Source organism: Durio zibethinus, chromosome 3, assembly GCF_047325235.1.
Source record: "Durio zibethinus cultivar Kanyao isolate XHJ-2024 chromosome 3, ASM4732523v1, whole genome shotgun sequence".
Taxonomy (NCBI): Eukaryota; Viridiplantae; Streptophyta; class Magnoliopsida; order Malvales; family Malvaceae; genus Durio; species Durio zibethinus.
Genome location: NC_143164.1, coordinates 3,974,336 through 3,993,940, shown reverse-complemented (window position 1 = coordinate 3,993,940; position 19,605 = coordinate 3,974,336). Strand labels below are relative to the sequence as shown.

Sequence of the window (19,605 nt, the reverse complement as noted above, 5' to 3'; positions counted from 1 at the left end):
GGCCAAGTTATAAGGGAAGGAAAAAGCATGAGGTCATCAAGATGCAATCTCTTCACTTACCATTTTATGATCAATTACGCAACAAAAATGTTGGTGCCAACCTCTAAGTTGAGGGTCAAAATTTTAAAATTATAAGAGAAGAAAAAATAATTAAAAGCAAAAGCATTGGATGTTCTTTATGTTTATGCTCTAACATTTAAATCAAAGATTAGAACAAGAGAAATTATAAAAAAGTAAAAGAAAAAGATGGATCTTCTTGATAGTTCTTATATGATTGTATTTATAAATAAAATATGAGGTGTTTGTAAGGTACAATAGTAACATAATCAAGTTGACGGGATATTATATATGTTAGATTAATATAAAAATAAAAAATATCTTAATTATCTATTAACAGTCTTTAATAAGAAAAATACTTCAAATAAAAAATTTATTGTAAGAAACCATGTTTTATTAATTGAATTTTTTTACAATTTTCACAAAATTTAATTTTTTTTACAAAATATATAAACTAATAACATTCTAACAATAATTACATAATTTTATTTATTTTTTTTGGCTAAAAATTTTTTACTACTTTTAGTGTTAGAATTTCAAAAAGCCTAAGGAACTAGCTACCACAGTTACATGATAAGATCATATGATCATATGATCAATTTGACTCTTAGTTTGGCATTTAATTTAGTTGGGTAAGGCTTTTTCCACTGGATATCAACTCTTTTACGAGGGGGCAGACGAATTCTCGGTGGCCACTGTGAGATCCCAACAAAGAACTGATTGCAGGCACATGAGCTGCTGTCTGAAAGTGGGTCATGTGATGTAAAAGTACAATCCAGCTCCAATTGAAAACTTCGTGGGTAAAAAACACCGTACAACTGGGAATTTATATAACCCTAGTACACATGACAAATCATCCCACACCTAATTTACAATCTTCACTTCACTTTCTGCTTTTTTGGAGAGTGTTTTCTGGACAGCTTTTTAGCTTAAACGGCCTTTTCTTTGCTGCATCCTTTCTGTCTGATTGAGACTGTTTTTTACACTGCTTCTCTCCACTTTTCGTTTTTCAATTCATGAATCAACATGCGTTTTCGTACTGACTTTTTCCCCCCTCTCTTTTGGGTCAATTCCAAATTTTACCAACAAAAGTTTGGTTTAATTGATAAATATCATTCTTTTTAAAGTAAAAGTTTTAGGTTCTAGTTCAGTCGATAATTTTTTATTATGATAATTTTGAATGTATTATTTGTAATTATTATTTTTAAATTGTTGGATACGTTATATATTTTTTTATTTAAAAGATTGAATAATTTATATATTTTAAAATTTATTTGCTAAAAAAAAAATTGCAGAGAGAGGGGGGGTTAAGCCAATGAAGAGAAGAGACACCAGATAGAAGAGAAAAGAGAGAAAGGTTTTCAATGAACTGAACGAATGTCATTTTTCTTAACATATTTCAGTTTGATCAAATTTTGTTTCTTCAGTCATCATATTGTCCATATATATACTCTATTTGGCTTTCCTGATGTTAATGATAATCATCAAGCTGAGCTGTGGCAAGTTTGACAAACCAATTAGTGAGGTCTCCAGGATAGTAACAGCAAGATCAGAATTCAAATCTATGCAGAAATATTTAAGAATATAAGATTTCAAGTCCCAAGGTCTGAAATCGTGTTCAATTAAATTTTATTAGTTTGAGCTGTTTTCAACAAGCTAAGAAATATATATTTTTAGGGTTTGCGTAGGGTCTGATTTCATTAATGTGTTGTTTTCTTCTCAAAACTCTTTTTACTTTACCAGGAAAGGCTCTCTTTGAACCTATTTATCCCTTTTACAAGTAAAATGTTGCCTACCCATCTGATCTCCCTCTCTTTTAATTACATTAATCATATCAATTATTGAACTTTTTAAGTGCTAGTTTTGACCAAATTGTTGTCTCTAGTTATTCATTAACTGTTAATGACTATGATTAATATTTTTTTAATTACAATTTAAATTTAAATTCAAATTCAAATTCAAGATTTTTAATTTTATTTTTAAACAAATTTCAATATCATCAAATTAACAGTTTATTGGTATTATAATTAAGATCTTAATTACAGTTACAGTCCTCTTCTTTTCTTTTTCAGTCCGAGCATCAAATGCCATACAAATTAAGACATAAGAAAATTCTAAACCAATGGAACGATGTGGGATTGGGAGCCAGCCAGCCAGCCAGGGTTTATTCTCTTTTTTATACACTGTTGTGAGTATATTTGATGTAATGTCGTGGTTCACGTCAGCCTAAACGGCGTTGCTTTCGGTGATTCCTTCCTTTCTCTTTTGTCTTCTTACCTCCGCAAATACTCTAAACATAGTGGGAGAAGCCGAGAAGGTGATATATATATATATATATATATTCAAATTTCAAAGCAACACATGCCTGTTAACCTAATCTCACGAATCACCATGAAGAAGCTAATATTCTTCCAATTGGAATAGACATTTTTTTTTTAATCTTCAAGACAAAGTAAGTATCAAAGAATGAACCATAAAAAAAAAAAAACAGAAAAAAAAAACCCTGTTTTGTATGATTTGCATATCAATATTTGGTCTTTAATGTTGGACTCTTCTGATCTTCTCTTCAAAAATCAAAACTTACCCAAACTTTGTTGGAATATGAAGTTCATCATTGTTAAATTTAAGTTTAGAATTGAACAATGGTGGTAAGAAATGAGAGATGACTATGAATGTGGTAGCTAGGAAGAATATTAGTTATAAAGCTATGGTTAGGCCTTAAATTTTTTATTTCTTCGGCGGTCCGACAGTCATTTACCAGCTAATAATTTTGGTAATTAACAATAGTAATATAAACACGTCTGTTCTTGCTTGATATGCACTGCATCCATCATTTCTTCCTTTTTAAGAGACAAACGTCACCATTAAAAACATTTATGCATCTCGTAAAACCACAGCTACCAACTGGAAACGTATTAAAATTATAAGCACTATGAGATTAATTTAAATGGTATAGGTTGTTATTTATACTTCATTTGAATGAATGATGGAAAAAAATTCCTACCATGCCATCACTTCATTTTATTACTGAATTCAATCTCCTTTAATCGATCATTCAAATGAAGCATTAATTAATCTTGAATTCTAGACTTAATCAGTTGAATATATATCAAACAAAGGTTTTATAAAAAGAGTGATGTTCAATTTATATATATATATATATACATATATATATATATATATGATAATGAAAACGATATTAAAACTACAAGTTTGGAAGATTTCACGAATTGAAAAAAAAATTCATAGGCAAAATGTTCTTATAAGACAAACACATGGAATGAGAATATAACCCAAGCATTTGACAACATTTCAAGTGAGCCATAGAGGGACATGTTGACCGGATATTACCCCACTGCAAAACGTATTAATTCAATAATCCAAAGCCCAACACAAACCAAAGAGAAAGAAAAAATAAAAAAGAATTTTAATTATTCTCTCAAATAAACTAACAGAAGAAACCAAAATATTTTTCATTTCTCGGAGAATCTAGAGCGCATCAGGCGCTGACCGTGGCTTTGAAAACTATAAACAAATGATTAAAGCATTTTAAACATATGATCTATTGTTTTTTCTTTCCTTGTAGTCCTCTTGTTGTTACTGTTTGATCAACATTTCAATCAAACAAATGGGATTAAAGAAAAGGAGGACAGGCCATGGGGGTTCGAGAATATGAGAATAAATTAAAGGGAAAATTCAGCAAATAAAACGGGGATTTGAAGAAGGAAAGAACAAGACAAGAGAACAAAAGAAGAGCTTACGACCTAGACAAGGTCACGACTCACGTCCGCATGTTCACGTGATAGATACCATGTTGACGCCGAGGAATATGGTCTTATGTTAGATTAATTTTTGGTATGTGGATTTTCACGCGCGGGTGGGGCTCGACAACAAGGTTTTTTTTTTTTTTCTTTTAAGGTTAAAACAGGAATATTTGGACACGGGGAGCGAAAGTGGGCGTTGGCGAGGATTACACGTTAAACAAATACCACCCATAGAGTTCAACGTTTATGTTTGGGCAGTGTCTTTGAATTCCTACTCGCTTTCTTTCACGTGATCCGAACGCGCCTCACACTTTGTCACCAAGTAGTATTATTTTTGGGATGTAAAATTTGTACTAGCACAAAGCAGTACTAAATTTTAAGATAAATATTTTCAATACATACAATTTAATGTATTTAGTTTTTTTTGCATACTTTACTGTTAAAATTCATGAATTTGAAGCTGCAAGAAATTAAATTTTGTTCATTTATATTAAAAATGAAATGTTCTACTAATAGATTACACAACACCTAACAGTTTGAAGTTTTACAATAACCATTTACCCCCTAAAATAAGTTTTACAATGGTAGGATTATTGTGTTTGGAAAACTATACATGGCATACTATATAATCCTATGCAATGAGTTACTAAATTGTCAATAATGTACAAGTATCTTGTTGTTTGTTGTTTTTACAATTCATCACTTTGCTCATGACCTTGTTCAAATCAATATCAACACAATTCTCTGTTTCTGTTTTTGTCCCCTCTTGTTATTTTTAACTAGTGTTCATATGCATGACTTATTAATCGAATCCTTTAAATTTAAAATTTATTGATATTTTCTTGTTGACGATAATTTTAAACACACTTAGGAGGAATGGTATCCTTTACTTTTGATATGAAAAACTGAAGGCTCGGGCTAGGGCTCTTGGAAGTGAAAAACGAGAAGGAAATTAAGATTAGGGCGCGTGGGAAAGTAACAGTGAAAAAAAACTTAAATGAAATACATGGGGCCTAGGTAAGAGTTGCATGTGGGTCTGAGACCCTGGTGTTGCCGGACACCCCAGCCAATCTGACACTACTCCTCTCTTCAATAGTCCCCGCTCCATATTCCTTCCCTCCTTATTACTCGTTGGACCTTTTATTTTTTCATTCCCACACACATATTTTCTCTCTTGGCAACATCTTCCCACGTGTACAGCTCGATGCTCATTGACAATTCAGGTTTTTGCCATACGTGCCCACCAGGACTCTAACACACCACCCACAGGAGTTTTCCTTGAGCCAAAGCACCCGACTCCTTTTAAAAAATTGGACACAGACTTGACCAAAGCTGGCAAATATAGTGGTTTGATCAGGATTTTTGGATAGTTAAATGTAAAACCGGACCCATAATAAGAAGAAATGATAAGGATTTTGATAAACAGAAAAGGGTGAGTATGTTTTGGTATATATAGCATGGAATTAATGATTATCATTGTGAATAATTATGTTTGTCGCTTTGTTAAATCTTTCAACATGAATAACAACATCGCAGCAGTTTAAGCATAAACATCATTTGTTAGGCAGTAAGCTTTCAAAGAGAAGAAAAAGATTTTAAAGAAGTTTATGCCATGTCTGCATGAAAAAGTCCTAACAAAAGCAGCTAAAAATTTTAAACATAGGGTATTTTTGGCCTGCAGCCAGGCAATCCTCGTTCAAGAAATGAAAGCGGGAATATTCCAATTCTAGGAAAAGCTATGAAATTGAGATAAAAAATGTGATATATATATATATATATTTATATATAGATAGATAGATAGATGAAAAAAAGAGTAGGAGAGGAATTTAAATGGGGGGTGGCGATCCGTCACCAAGGTAGACAGACTGATCGATCTCTAGAGAGAGTGACTCAATTTCCATTCCAAATATTCCATTGAACAGTGCCCTTTGTGTTTTCTCGAATTCAAACCTGCATAAACCACCATTATAGCACCTCCTTTTTCATTCCCCATTATAAAAGATAAGGAAAAACGGACTCCTGCTTCGTCTCTTTCTCTCTCTCTCTCTCTCTCTCACTTTTCTTACTCTGGGGAAGGAAGGAAAGGTCTCTGATCTTTTTCTGCATCCTTAAATACACAAGTTGCCCTTTTCATTAACTTTTCCTTCATACCATCATCCCTCGAAAAACATTGTTAGTTTCTCTTTTGCTGCAATTGATTTTTTTTTTTTTGGTTTAATCTGACTGGTTGTAGTCTCTGCAATTTTTTTTTAACCTCTCATCTTTCTATCAAACCTAGAGGGATCCTACAAACAAGCCTATAATCTCTTCTCTCACTCGCTCTTGCTTTCACACATAATACTCATGCAAATCATGGGGCACTTATGATATAATCACAACACATCCCTTCCTTTCCTTTGCGGCTCTTCATTTCTTTACCTTCGAAGTTCTAACCCAACTTTTCCTGTCGGTTTTCTTTTCCTTTTCCTTATTGTTTTGGGCAGTGCTTTGATTACACTTCCCTTCATTTGTTCTCTTTATTTTAATTTCTTGTCTCTGTTAAGTGTTAAAATACTCCCTTCAGGGCTTTTTGACTAAGATCTTCAACTTTTTCCTTGTGTTTACAAGCTCCAATAATATAATGAGAACCACACCTTTGCCTGATCTATCCTTGCAGATTAGCCCACCATCCGTTTCAGATTGTAAGGCCAAGGAAATGGCCTACGATGGGTTATCAAGGAAATCAATCTATAATGATAGGAGTTCAACGACTGATTCTGGCAGCAGTGGAAGCGATTTGAGCCATGAAAATGGATACAGTAATCCAGGACCTGGGGAACCCACGTTGAGCTTAGGGTTTGAAATGGCAGATTTGGGTCCTCCCCATTTACAACAACCAAGAAACGTTAATCATCATCAGCATCAATATCAGCCTCAAATCTATGGTCGTGATTTCAAGAGAAATGCAAGAATGATCAATGGAGTAAAAAGAAGCATCAGAGCTCCCAGAATGAGATGGACTTCAACCCTCCATGCTCATTTTGTTCATGCAGTCCAGCTTCTTGGAGGCCATGAAAGTAATATAAACCTCACATATCTTTTCATCTAGAATAGATATATTTAATTTTTCTCCTTTCCCAGTTAGTGCAAAATGGAAAAATTTGTTGGAAAAAGCATAACAAGTTTACATCTTTGTATCGGCAACTGTCACAGGAGCAACGCCAAAATCTGTCTTAGAGTTGATGAATGTCAAGGATCTAACCCTAGCTCACGTGAAGAGTCACTTGCAGGTGGGGTTACTGTGGGCAATCTTCATTTCTTTGAACTTATGTATATGATCAGAAGTGTTATTATTTTATGATTTTCCTTAGTTGTTTTGGCATCTTTATCGTGTTCTATTTTTGTATTTCTATGATTCAACTGTAGTAGGTGTGAAGAAACAAGGGGTAAGGACAAAAGGGCATCTAGTTATAGATGGTAATCTTACCAAGATGGACTTTTTTCTCATTATCTCTATGGGTGTTCTGTGTTCATGCAGATGTATAGAACAGTGAAGAGCACTGACAAGGGATCAGGTAATTGGATTTTCCCTTAGGACTACAGCATTTTTATTTCTCTTCTATTATTTCTCTAATTTGTTTGAGAACTAACTCGGTGACCAAGTGTGACAGCGGCTTTATCATTTGATCCACTATTCCCCCCTAAAACAGAATCGTTTGGAACTATTAGACTGATTGATTCTAAATATGAATTATTTGCTGGGTGTCTGATAAAGCAATAGCAGTGCCTCAACTTATCGTGGGTGTTTCAGGTCAAGGGCTGACAGACATGAGTTTGAACCTAAGGACAGGGAGTGATGATTTGGATGGAAGACTATCTTCCGGAAAAGCTGATACCAACCATTCTTATTCTCTCAAACCATCACCAACCTCACAACAACTGACACCACAAAGGACCCTAAGGTGAGGACATCTGCAACATCTCCCCTCTCTGCTTTCCTGTTTAATTTCTTTGTCTAAGAAGCTGCATCGTGATCTTCTCTATCTTCATAAATTTAAAGATAAAACAATGCCTAATTTAAATTGATGCATCAACTCAATACGATCGTACATGCACGCAAATACACATATTCTTGGCCATGGACTCCTTTGGTCCAATGTGTTGTCTGTCATTGTTTGTAGTGTAGATAAAGCCAGTTTATTAGAACCTCAATGACATAGATTTTAATGAAGATGACCTAGGGTTTTTTGATAAGCTAAGCTTTTTTCGTGTTCCATTCCAAAAACCAAGTTCCATCCAGTTTCCACCCGTTAGATTTCGAATGTACTAATCCCCATATCTATCTTCTAATAAAAGTCAAGGTTTTTTGTTCAAATTTCAATGCTGCTATAAGTCTATAACCTGACGGGCTTTCTTCTGCTACATTTTACAAGAAGCTAGCACCCTAAACTTCGCATGACCTTTGTACTTATTTATTGATCTACTAATTAATTAATTAATTATACACTTTGCTGTCTCCTTTAATTTGTTGACTCCCTCAACGATAGCTTAGTATAATGTGATCTTGTAAAAGCAAGATTTTGGAGCTGCATTCCTAATCCGAGATATGTTCAACAAGAGTTGCATGGCTTTCCATGCTCAACATTTTTTAATTGAGTCATTTATATCTAGAGTCTTGATATGATATATCAAAACTTAAGAGAAGAGAAGAAATACTATAGATCATAGATATATCCTCATCATGTAATTATAATCAACTTTCCAATCTTATTTTCAGAAAGCCAATTTTTATACACACATTTTAAATAGATGAAATTAAAACCCTCTTTATCTGTTTCATCTTGAATTAAATAATGATAAACAGTTAGAAATGAATAGACTGCAAATAAGATCAATGTATGCATGAAGAGGGGATTTGGTTTAGACTAATAATTGCTAGTGCTTCCTCTTCCTGGAGGATGAGCTAGCGAGCTATATTTAATCTTACTTTGTGTTTTCTTACTTGTTTGCAGCGGTTCATGGCTAACCTCAACGGAGACAAATAATTTGAGCATATCAAGCCCTGGAAATGGCTTGACTTTTAAGCCAAATGATGCGAAGGTATGATTGCATAAGCGAAAACAAAATCGAACATATTGGTTGCTCAATTAGCTATCATTGTGTTAATAATCAATCGTATGATTAATTTTAGTTTTGCTATAGGTGGATGGAGACAAGGAAGTGCTTTGTGTGTCGGATAGAATGAAGGAGAGATTAGATCCCAGCTCCTTGTCACCTTCAGACATGTTCCTTAACCTAGAATTCACCCTCGGCAGGCCAAGCTGGCAAATGGACTATGCTGAATCTTCAAATGAGTTAACCCGTCTCAAGTGTTATACAATAGACACCATAAAAACCAGCAAATATGATGTTTTTCCTGTGAATTTGGGGGGAAATATCTAATTTGCATGAATTTGATTGTTCCATGTTCTTTAAATTTTGTCTGGAGTGAAAAAGCAAAAACGTGAAAGAAAGTGTATTTAGCCTTGTGAATGTCGTGTAAGCCCTCTTGTTCCATGTAATTTTGATGGCATTGTGAAAAAAAAAAAAAAAACCAGCATTCTAAAATCCAGCAATGATCTTGATACTTCGGGGCCATGGTCTATGGTCCTTGCTAGGGTTCTGCATCGTTCCAGGAGGGTCCCCAACAGTGAACAGGTGTGCGAAATATCTTCGACAGTTTATGCTAATCAATCAATTTCACATTCGGTGCTCTCTGTGAACATTAAGCTGGGTATGGCCATGCCTGCCTTCGTGTCCACGGATATGATTGTAGCCAAGATTTGAAAGCTCGTGTCCTGATGGGCTCTGGCCTTAGAAGCTTGAACGTACGATTTGATAAGAGATGGGTCCATACTCCACACATATAACACGTCTACTGAAAAATAGTAATAATGACCCTTTGCATTAATTAAGTAATCGTGATGATTCTCTTAGGACCACATTTTTTCAAAGTTGTCATGAATCATGATTGTTCTTCAATTCTTCAAATTACTATCCAAGCTATGACCACCAAATTTGCGTGATTCTTTCAACCGACTAGTGAAATCCAAGAGTAATTTCACATATCCAACTTACTCGGATTTCGTTTCCTTTGGAGCATATGTCAGAAACAATAAGGCTTGTGGTCATAAATTCTCCATAGATATCCAGTTTGGTCGAGGTCCCCTCCCCTGTTCAATCTCAACTTGATCAATTAAACCTTCTGATAACTTCGGTTTAAAATCAAAGGGATGACTATATTTATACACTGTTATAAATTGAAGTCCCATATACATATGACAGAGTCATTAATGGAGGCACACGCTCACAAAAGCAAACATACAATTTTCCCCCATTGTTAGTTGTCGTGTAATTGCCCACGCCCCTTTCTTCATCACTGCAGTGAAGAAATCAGAAAATGAAATCTTGTACTTTTTCATTTGGATATATGGTGCACAGTCGCTATCAATCTTTCATTACCCTAGGCTCAATTCCTACCTGTACATTTTTCTTGAAGGTTAAACAAAAACAGAGAAAGAAAAGAAAAAGGCCCGTTAGATCCAATCTCGATTTTGTGCTGATTATCAGGTGGTCTCCATCGCTGAAAATCAAAATTATTGTGGGCCTGTTCGACTCTGTCTTAGCCTTTAGGCCTTCAAAAAATTTGCGGTCCAGGAAAAAAAAAGAAGGGTGTTGGAAATTGGGAACTGGTCCTTGTTTTTGTCGATAATGATTGCATGGTTGTCTGTTGCGTGGAAATTGTGTCCGCCAATGAGACAGCGTCATTTTTCGAGTACCCACCCAAGAAAAGCAAAAATTTCATCATTTCTAGTTTCTACTAAAATTTTTAAGCTGTTTTCTACAAAATTTCCAGGCGGTTTTATCATTACATATCTCATCTTGTTAAAGAAATCTTTCCGACAAAACACTTATTTATCCTGTGCTTCCATTTCTTTCTTTGAAACTTCTTTTCATGTCTTAACCTGTTCTGCTTTTTCCAATGTATTAGATTCTTTTTTGTTTCTTTTTATATGTTTTTGGGTATGTAATATAAATTACAATTTAATTTGTATATCAAACATACAGTCTCCAGACAAATTATAGATAACTTTGTTGATTTAATCATACATATCCTTTGCCAATGGATTTGTGGTCCCAAATTGACGTATTGATGATTTTCTAGTATTATTGGGGCATTTCAATTTCTTGGTCAATTTTCCTTTGCTGCCAATAGCTTAATGTAATCCCAAGACACTGTAAAATTTACTAAAGATTATGTGACTAATGGTGCGAACAAGTCAATATTGGATAAAGAATTTCATATATTGATTACATGAGATTAATATAGATGAGAATTCCAGTCTTCTGAGACCTGATTATGTGAATGCTTCACTCTCTGCACTGATCTGATCCCATTTGGGAGAAGAATCATGCATAAAGGAAATGACTATATTTGTCTATGCAACAATTTGAAATTATACAAAGAAACCAATGTTATTGGATTATTATCTATGCTGCTGAACCATTCCTTGATTCTGTTTGCATTTGGGCTTCTTGTGAATCCATGTTGGATGAGCTTCATGTCTTCCATGTTATGAATAGATTCAGAGAACGATTCCTCAGTACACTGTTCAAACAAAGGGGAATTTTGATTTATTTTTTAGACTGTTTACCTTGTCTCTCGTCATAGATCATGATTTATCTTATAATGTTGGAATGAGTGCTTGCTCTGCTGTGCAACATAGACTGTTCCTATTTTTGTCTGATTAAGGTATTCCAATACTATGAGGACCATCCTAGATAGGATTGAACCATCTATAACAAAGTTTAGCTTCAAATAAAATGTGTAACAAACATCATCAGTGTCCTATGTTCAACTGCTGACATATTTTTTTATTTAAATAAATTATTTGTGTTTACTAATCAAAAGTTAAACACCCCCAAATGCTATCATGCAGTAATCCAAGCCACAATGGATATTGATTTCCTCCTTCCTTACCTAAGCAATAACATTACAGGTGTCTTTGCTATACAATTCTCCAGTTTCCTGCTAATTAGAATGGTCTAAAGAATCTTTGAAGGCCCAAAAAACTCCAGAAGCTGCCGGTAGATATGGCCTTTAGTCGGTCATCTCCATGTATTAGATGGATCGCAGCTTCCATACTTACCACTGGGAGCCTTCGCTAACAAGTGTGGATCAATATTCACCACCTTAATTGGCTTGCATCGGGCTGTGGTGGTCAGTAGTTCGGAGTTGGCGAAGGAAATATTTACCACCTATGATGTTGCTGTGTCCTCACGGCCCAAACTTACTGTAGGCAATTACGTCGGCTATAACTATGCCATCCTTGGTTTCTGCCTTTATGGTGCATAATGGATCGAAATGAGCAAAATAACAGCCTCGGAGCTTTTGTCAAGCCGTAGGCTTGAGCTATCGACACATGTTAGAGCCTCTGAAGTAGAAAGTGTCATATTAAAAACTTCGTCGAATTTGATGACAGGAGACTGATCCAATTGAAAAGAAATGAAGAAACTTAAGTAACGCACTTTTAGAAGGTTTTTTAACTAATAGTTTTCTAATTACAGGTGCAAATCATCACTTGAAAATATCATCACACGACATAGTGTCTAAATGAAAAAGAATAGGATTTTAATTCAAATTCTTTTTGAACATACATGAACCTTCGAACTAGAAATATGAGAGTGAGTGAATGGTTTAATTCTTCATAGATTTGGATGTAAAATTACATAAAATTATGTTAAAATGAATGTTAATGAAAATATTTATAAACTTTGACTAGAATTAGAAATATCTCTTCACCTTTAAGTGAAAAATCATCACTTCTAGAATGAAGTATTCAATTTTCAATAAAGGCATTCTAATGCTCGAATTATAAAAGTATTATTAAATTTTCAATAAAAACATTCGGAGTCCGAATAAGATAAAAACTTGAAAGAAAATTTAACATAAAAAAGAGACGTTACTAGAATTCCTTTAAAGTTTTTTGGTTCATCTATTGGTCAAATGAGAAGAAAATGAGAAGAAGAATAAATTTTTTCTTAGTTTTCACAAATAATTAACAAAGAGAATGTACTACAATTGGCCACTAGACTTGATGCACCAAATGATCCATATTTGCGTGATTAAGGAAAAGACTATATAAATACTAGTATTAAAATTTGAAAATTAATACAAAATGATCGTTACAAAGTAGGTGAAAAGGAAAATGAAAGTTTGGTTGGAGAGACACCACGCAATCCATTTGTCCTGCTTGAGATATGATGAAATAGCATTCAAACTTTAATCAATTCACGGCAGATATTTATTTATTCATTCTCAATGTTATCATCCAATGGTAACAAGTTTATCACTTAATAATTTATTTTAATTTAAAAAATTCATCCATGACAAATTGTCTGGGCCAATCAAAAGATCAGTCATTTGCTTCGATGGGTTTCCTTCTGCCTGACCTAAGCAGCTCTGTAGTTACGCTAAGAGCAAAAACATTATTGGCCACCTTCCATTGTTAAGAGGACCAAAGCTTCCTCGTACATAGAACACTTGGAGCCATGGCTGAAAAATATGGTCCTATCTAAGCCATCCGGTTAGGGGTGCACCCGGCGTTGGTAGTGAGTTCTTGGGAGCTGGCTAAGGGAATATTCACAAGCCTTGATGTGGCTGTTGCCTTTCGTCCCAAAATGGCAACTTCAAAACACATGGCCTACAGGCTACAACTATACCCATGTTTGGGTTCGCACCCTACGGCCCATACTGGGGTGGAACGCGCAAAATTGTCAATTTAAAGTTATTGTCAAACGGTAGACTCGAGCTGCTCAAGCACGTCCCTGAAGTAGAGACATCGTTGAAAGAGCTCTACAAACTCTGGACCGATAAAAAGGGCTACTCAAACCATGCTTAGTTGAAATGAAACAATGGTTTGGGGACTTGGCCTTCAATCTGGTCTTTAGGATGCTGCCGGGAAGAGGTACTTTGGAGGAGGTGATGCAAAGGCTCATGACAATAAGGCCAGTCAATTACTATTTTTTTTTTTTATATTTGATGTATTATTGATACATAAATTTTATATATTATTAAAAAATCAAATAATATTATCTTATTAATATAATGAATAAGATAATATCATTTATTAAAGAATAAATTTTTTATATATTTATTTTAAAAAATATAAAAAAATTTCACTTTAAAAATAAAAACACAAAGAATGAGGCACACTAGTCAAAAACTCAAAATAAGTACTTTTATTTTTCCAGCTCAGTCACTCTCTGAATTTTCTCTCGAGCTCTATCGCGGTGGTTGGAATTTTTTTGAATGTTCCAAATCGGGCTTCAGAAAATTTGCTTCTCATCACATTATATTACAAGACTTTCTGTGCTGACTTTCATCTCCCATGCTTCCGTTTCAACATCGATGTAGATTTTTTTTTCCCACATTTTCAGCTGCTAATTTCAACATTTCTGGCTGCCTTGTTTTTCTTCTTCCAACGGTGCTCCTCCTGCCAAGATTTTATTGGCTCAAAAAATCAATTGTATCGGCTTGACTTGTCTATCCACGTATTAATGACTGGGCCAAGTAGAAATTTTCTACTTTATTTAACAACTAATTATAATGCCCGAAATAATTTTATTTATTTAATATAAATATATATTAATTTTATTTTTAAATTATATTTAAATTTTTAAAATTTATAGCATATATAAAGTTTATTTATATTAACCTGTCATTAAAAAATAAATTTTATGAAAATAACAATAAAAAAATTATGTCTTTCTTTTGAATTTTTTTTACAATAATATTTATACACTTGTAAGATTGTATCAAATAAAAACAAATTATATATTTCTTAAAAAAATAAAAATATATATTATTGAATAATAAATTAAATAATAAAAAAATATTAACATATTTTCATTTTAATAATCTTGACTAAATCATTATGTAAAATATGAAAAATGTTAGAAAATACGTGAAAGAAGAAAAAAATAAATTAAAAAAATTATTTTTTATAAAAATAAAATTGTAATAATAATAAAATATATTTTAAAAAAAAGTTATAAACAAAAAAATTATAATAGTACTAGAATATACCTTGAAAAAATTACTAAAAAAATAACAAAAATGATGTGTAACACATTACATTTATAGTATTAAATTTACAAAAAAAATTTTTAGTTATAATTAAGATTAAATAGATAATTTTTAAATTAATTTTTTAAATTTTAAAATAGATACAATAAGTGATAAAGAAAATATTAAATTTTTTACATTTATTTAAAATATAAATTTGATAATTAAAATTCAAATAAATATAATTATTTTGATAATTTTATTATTTAAAAATTTTAAATAAAAATTTTAAAATTTTATATAAAATTACTTGAATTTTTAATCCCATACATAAATTTTTTCTATGCCAAGGTTTCGAAATCGATGTAGATTTTTCATTTTTTACCACATTTTCAGCCGCTCATTTCAACATTTCTGACTGCCTTGCTTTTCTTCTTCCAATGGTGCTGCTGCTGCCAAGATTTTATTGGCTCAAAAAATAAATTGTTTCGGCTTGCCTTATCAATTCACCTATCAACGTCTGGACCAAGTAAAAGTTCTAGAATAATAATTTTTTACTTTATTTAACAACTAAATTATAATTCGTGTCATATACGAAATAATTTTATTTATTTAATATAAATATATATTAATCTCTTTTTAAATTTATATTTAAATTTTTTAAATTTATAGTATACATAAAATTTATATATATTAACTTGTCATTAAAAAATAAATTTTATGAAAATAATAAAAAAATTGAATATTTTTATTTATAATAATATTTATATACTTGTAAGATTATATCAAATAAAAATAAATTATGTATTTCTTAAAAAATAAAAATATATATTACTAAATGATAAATTAAATAATAAAAAAATATTAACATATTTTTATTTTAGTAATCTCGACAAAATTATTATGTAAAATATGAAAAATGTTAAAAAATATGTGAAAGAAGAAACAATAAATTAAAAAAATTATTTTTCATAAAAATGAAATTGTAACAACAATAAAATTTCTCTTAAAAAAAGTTATAAACAAAAAAAAAGTGCAATAGTAATCAAATATACCTTGAAAAAAATTACTGAAAAAATAAAAAAAATAAAATTTAACGTATTATATTTGTAGTCTTAAATTTGCAAAAGAATTTTTTAGTGGTAATTAGGATTAAATAGATAATTTTTAAATTAATTTTTTAAAATTTAAAATGGATATAATAAGTGATAAAGATAATATTATATTTTTTGTATTTATTTGAAATATAAATTTCATAATTAGAGTTCAAATGGATATAATCGTTTTGATAATCTTATTATTTAAAAATTTAATATGAAAATTATTTGAATTTTTAAAATCTTATATAAAATTATTTGAATTTTTAATGTCTTACATAAATTTTTTAAAAAGATAATTTTTAAATCAAGGTAAAAAAAATTATTGAAAGATTTGAATAAACTTAATCTTTGTAATTTTTAAACAAGTTCAAAAGATTTTGATAATTAAATAATTTGTTAAATAAAGTTGTTTGGTAAACAATTAAAATTATTTATTAAAAAAAATAAAATCTATATTTTATATTTTTAATTTTAAAAAATATATCTATAAATTGATTTGATTTTTAATTATAATTTAAATAATTTAAATATTTGAATAAATTTAAAATTATTTAATTTGTAATTAAAAAAAACTATTTATTCTTTTAAAAAAAGTATCCTATGTGTTATTTAAGATAGTTGTTCATATTAGTGCTTATGTGATAAACTTATTTATGTATGTTGTTGTAATATATATATATATATATATATATATATATATATTTATATATTAGATTTAGTGAAATGGAACCTATTATAGTTATACTATACTGTTATATGTATACCTGGTATATAATAATTCTCTCTCAAATCTCACATCCTCCTCTTTCCTATAATCTATCAAATGGAGCTTTTTCATACATTCCCAACAAATTCAGTTGTAATTGGTACCATATTCGCTTTTCCACTCTTTCTTTTGTCACTCCTATGGATATCAAAAACTGCCTTCAAAAGCAGAAACAAAAAGAGAGCAGCACCAGTCGCTGGCGGCTCATGGCCTCTAATCGGCCATCTCCACCTCCTAGGAGGACCGACACCAGCCCACATAGTCCTGAGCGACATGGCAGAGAAATACGGTCCTATCTTCACCATCAAGATGGGTGTTCATAGGGCTTTGGTTGTCAGCGACCATGAAACTGCTAAAGAGTGTTTAACCACAAACGACAAAGCCTTTGCCACTCGTCCAAAAACTCTTGCCATGGAGCTCTTGAGCTACAACCATGCCATGTTTGGCTTCGCCCCTTACGGACCTTACTGGCGTCAAATGCGTAAAATTGCCACTCTTGAACTCCTCTCCAGCTACCGGCTTGACAGGCTCAGACATGTTCGACAATCTGAGATAAAGATATCAGTACAAGAGTTATATCAACTTTGGAACGAGAAGAAAGATAGCTCTGGTAAGATTTCGGTGGAGATGAAGAAATGGTTTAAGAATGTAACTCTTAACGTGATTCTCAGGATGATAGTAGGTAAGCGAATCCCAAGTTCGGGCAACGATGCAGAGAGTGAGAGATGGAAACAGGCGCTGAAGGACTTCTTTGACTTGAGTGGGAAGTTTGTGATATCCGATGCGTTACCGTATTTAAGATGGTTGGACATCGGAGGAGACGAGAGGTTCATGAAGAAGGTAAGAAAAGAATTAGACGACGTTGCCAAGGGATGGTTAGAAGATCACAAACGAAAGAGATCAGATGCAGCAGGTAAATCGAAGAGCGACGAAGATTTCATGGATGTGATGTTTTCAATCGTCATTGACGATGGGAAACATGATGCCGATACCATCAACAAAGCAACCTGCCTGGTACGAATTTGTTAGTCACAAATATTTAATTTGGGTTCAATAATATTAGTAATTTATTCTAATTAGTATATATTCATTTCATTTAATTCATATCATATTAGTGATTTTGACAGTAAATGACGAACTCTCCAAAAGGAATATTATAGTATATGTTCACAATAGTTCATCACTTTTTCTTAAAAAAGGTTAATTGTTTGATTTTCATTGAATCTTGACAAAGTGCAAATTGACACTTGTTTACAGTTCTTAACATTTTAATATAAATTTGAATGTGCAATTTCATTCTATTATGTCTTGCTATGTATCTAATTGAGAAGTTGATGGAATTATGTAACTAATATAATCTTATTAATCTGTTTAACTAACCCCTATGGAAAATCCTCCATTGTTGGACCTCCTTATTGCAGGCTTTGATCTTAGCAGCCTCTGACACCACAATGGTTACATTGACGTGGGCTTTGTCTTTACTACTTAACAACCGCGACGCATTAAAAAAAGCACAAGAAGAACTAGACATCCATGTCGGCAAAGACAAACTAGTGGAAGAATCCGACCTCAAAAAGTTAGTCTATCTTCAAGCCGTCGTCAAGGAAACACTGCGTTTATACCCTCCCGGACCACTTTCTTTGCCTCACGAGTCCATGGAAGACTGTGTCGTAAGTGGCTACCACATCCCTGCAGGCACACGACTTCTGATCAATCTTAACAAAATCCATCGCGATCCAAAAGTATGGTCATATCCTTGTGAATTTCAGCCTGAAAGATTCCTAACTACCTTCAAAGATTTTGATGTTAAGGGACAGAATTTTGAGCTGATTCCATTCGGAAGCGGTCGAAGAATGTGCCCCGGAGTTTCCTTTGCGCTTCAGGTATTGGAGCTTACACTAGCTAGTCTGCTGCAAGGGTTCGAGCTAGGAACCCCGTCGGATGAATCGGTTGATATGACTGAGGCAATTGGGTTGACAAATTTGAAAGCCACTCCACTTCAAGTCTTTGTAACTCCACGTCTTCCTGCTTTTTGTTATTAGCTTTTAAAGGAGGAAAACATTTATACGAAACTAGTATGGGCTTCGCTCGATTTACTATAATAATTTTTAGTATTCATGTTTGATACCATCAATTACACCGGAAATTATCTCCATAGATGTCGATGCTTTTTTTGATTCAAAAAAACAAAATCCTATAGTTCAAAGTTGAGTAGTATTCAATAATTAAATTGTTGTAGGATCATAAAATTAAAAACTCTGGATTGCAAATGACACATAAAAATAGTGACCTCTCAACTGCAAAGGTTTCACCACAAAGCCAAAAACAGCGAATGAAAGCATCAACAATGCCTCTCCCCAGAATGCATAGCGTCAGTGGAAATGACCCCTAACCTATATGATAAGCAAATAGAATTTTTAGTTAACCATCAAACTTCCAGCACACATGTCTACACACTACAGAGGGATCCCACCAACTGCAATTTAGCAACACATTATAATTTCCAAACACGAGTATTTTTAATAAATAACTTTCCTTTGTGATTTTCTTTGTTCTGTTTTAACCTTTCAATAGCCTTAACAAATAAAAAAATAGATGATGAAAAGAAAAGGAAAAACATCGCTGATATCCAAAGTAAAAGAAATATGTAAAAAAACAGATCTATTATTTTCGTGCAATCGAAATTCAATATGCCAAAAGTTCTTACTTGAATAGAAGTAACAACTTGTAGCAAAACTTAAAGAACAGAGGGAGCACTTGGAATGATCAAGTTCTGGATGAATACGGGCATGATATGCCTAAAATGGAATTTGATTGAAGGAATTCTTGCCT

At 32.5% G+C, this 19,605-nt stretch overlaps 2 protein-coding genes and 1 pseudogene across 3 annotated transcripts; all 3 read left to right on the top strand.

Annotated features, from left to right (window-relative positions):
- The first annotated feature begins 5,632 nt into the window (after positions 1–5,632).
- On the top strand, positions 5,633–9,377 carry LOC111300998 (putative transcription factor KAN4). 2 transcript variants are annotated; one of them, XM_022896532.2, is made up of 6 exons: positions 5,633–6,877; positions 7,014–7,090; positions 7,339–7,375; positions 7,612–7,762; positions 8,813–8,900; positions 9,003–9,377. In XM_022896532.2, the coding sequence occupies exons 1-6, from the start codon at positions 6,442–6,444 to the stop codon at positions 9,240–9,242; spliced, it is 1,029 nt and encodes a 342-aa protein (XP_022752267.1). In that variant the 5' UTR covers positions 5,633–6,441; the 3' UTR covers positions 9,243–9,377. The 2 variants fall into 2 exon arrangements, with proteins under 2 accessions (XP_022752267.1, XP_089613989.1); XM_089757863.1 differs by having other exon boundaries at positions 5,848–6,877; positions 8,992–9,189.
- Positions 9,378–11,569: 2,192 nt separating this feature from the next.
- LOC149519546 (strychnine-10-hydroxylase pseudogene) lies at positions 11,570–12,391 on the top strand (annotated as a pseudogene).
- Positions 12,392–16,751: 4,360 nt separating this feature from the next.
- On the top strand, positions 16,752–18,910 carry LOC111300987 (cytochrome P450 CYP82D47-like). The gene is made up of 2 exons (XM_022896527.2): positions 16,752–17,787; positions 18,195–18,910. The coding sequence occupies exons 1-2, from the start codon at positions 16,831–16,833 to the stop codon at positions 18,813–18,815; spliced, it is 1,578 nt and encodes a 525-aa protein (XP_022752262.1). The 5' UTR covers positions 16,752–16,830; the 3' UTR covers positions 18,816–18,910.
- Positions 18,911–19,605: the final 695 nt, after the last annotated feature.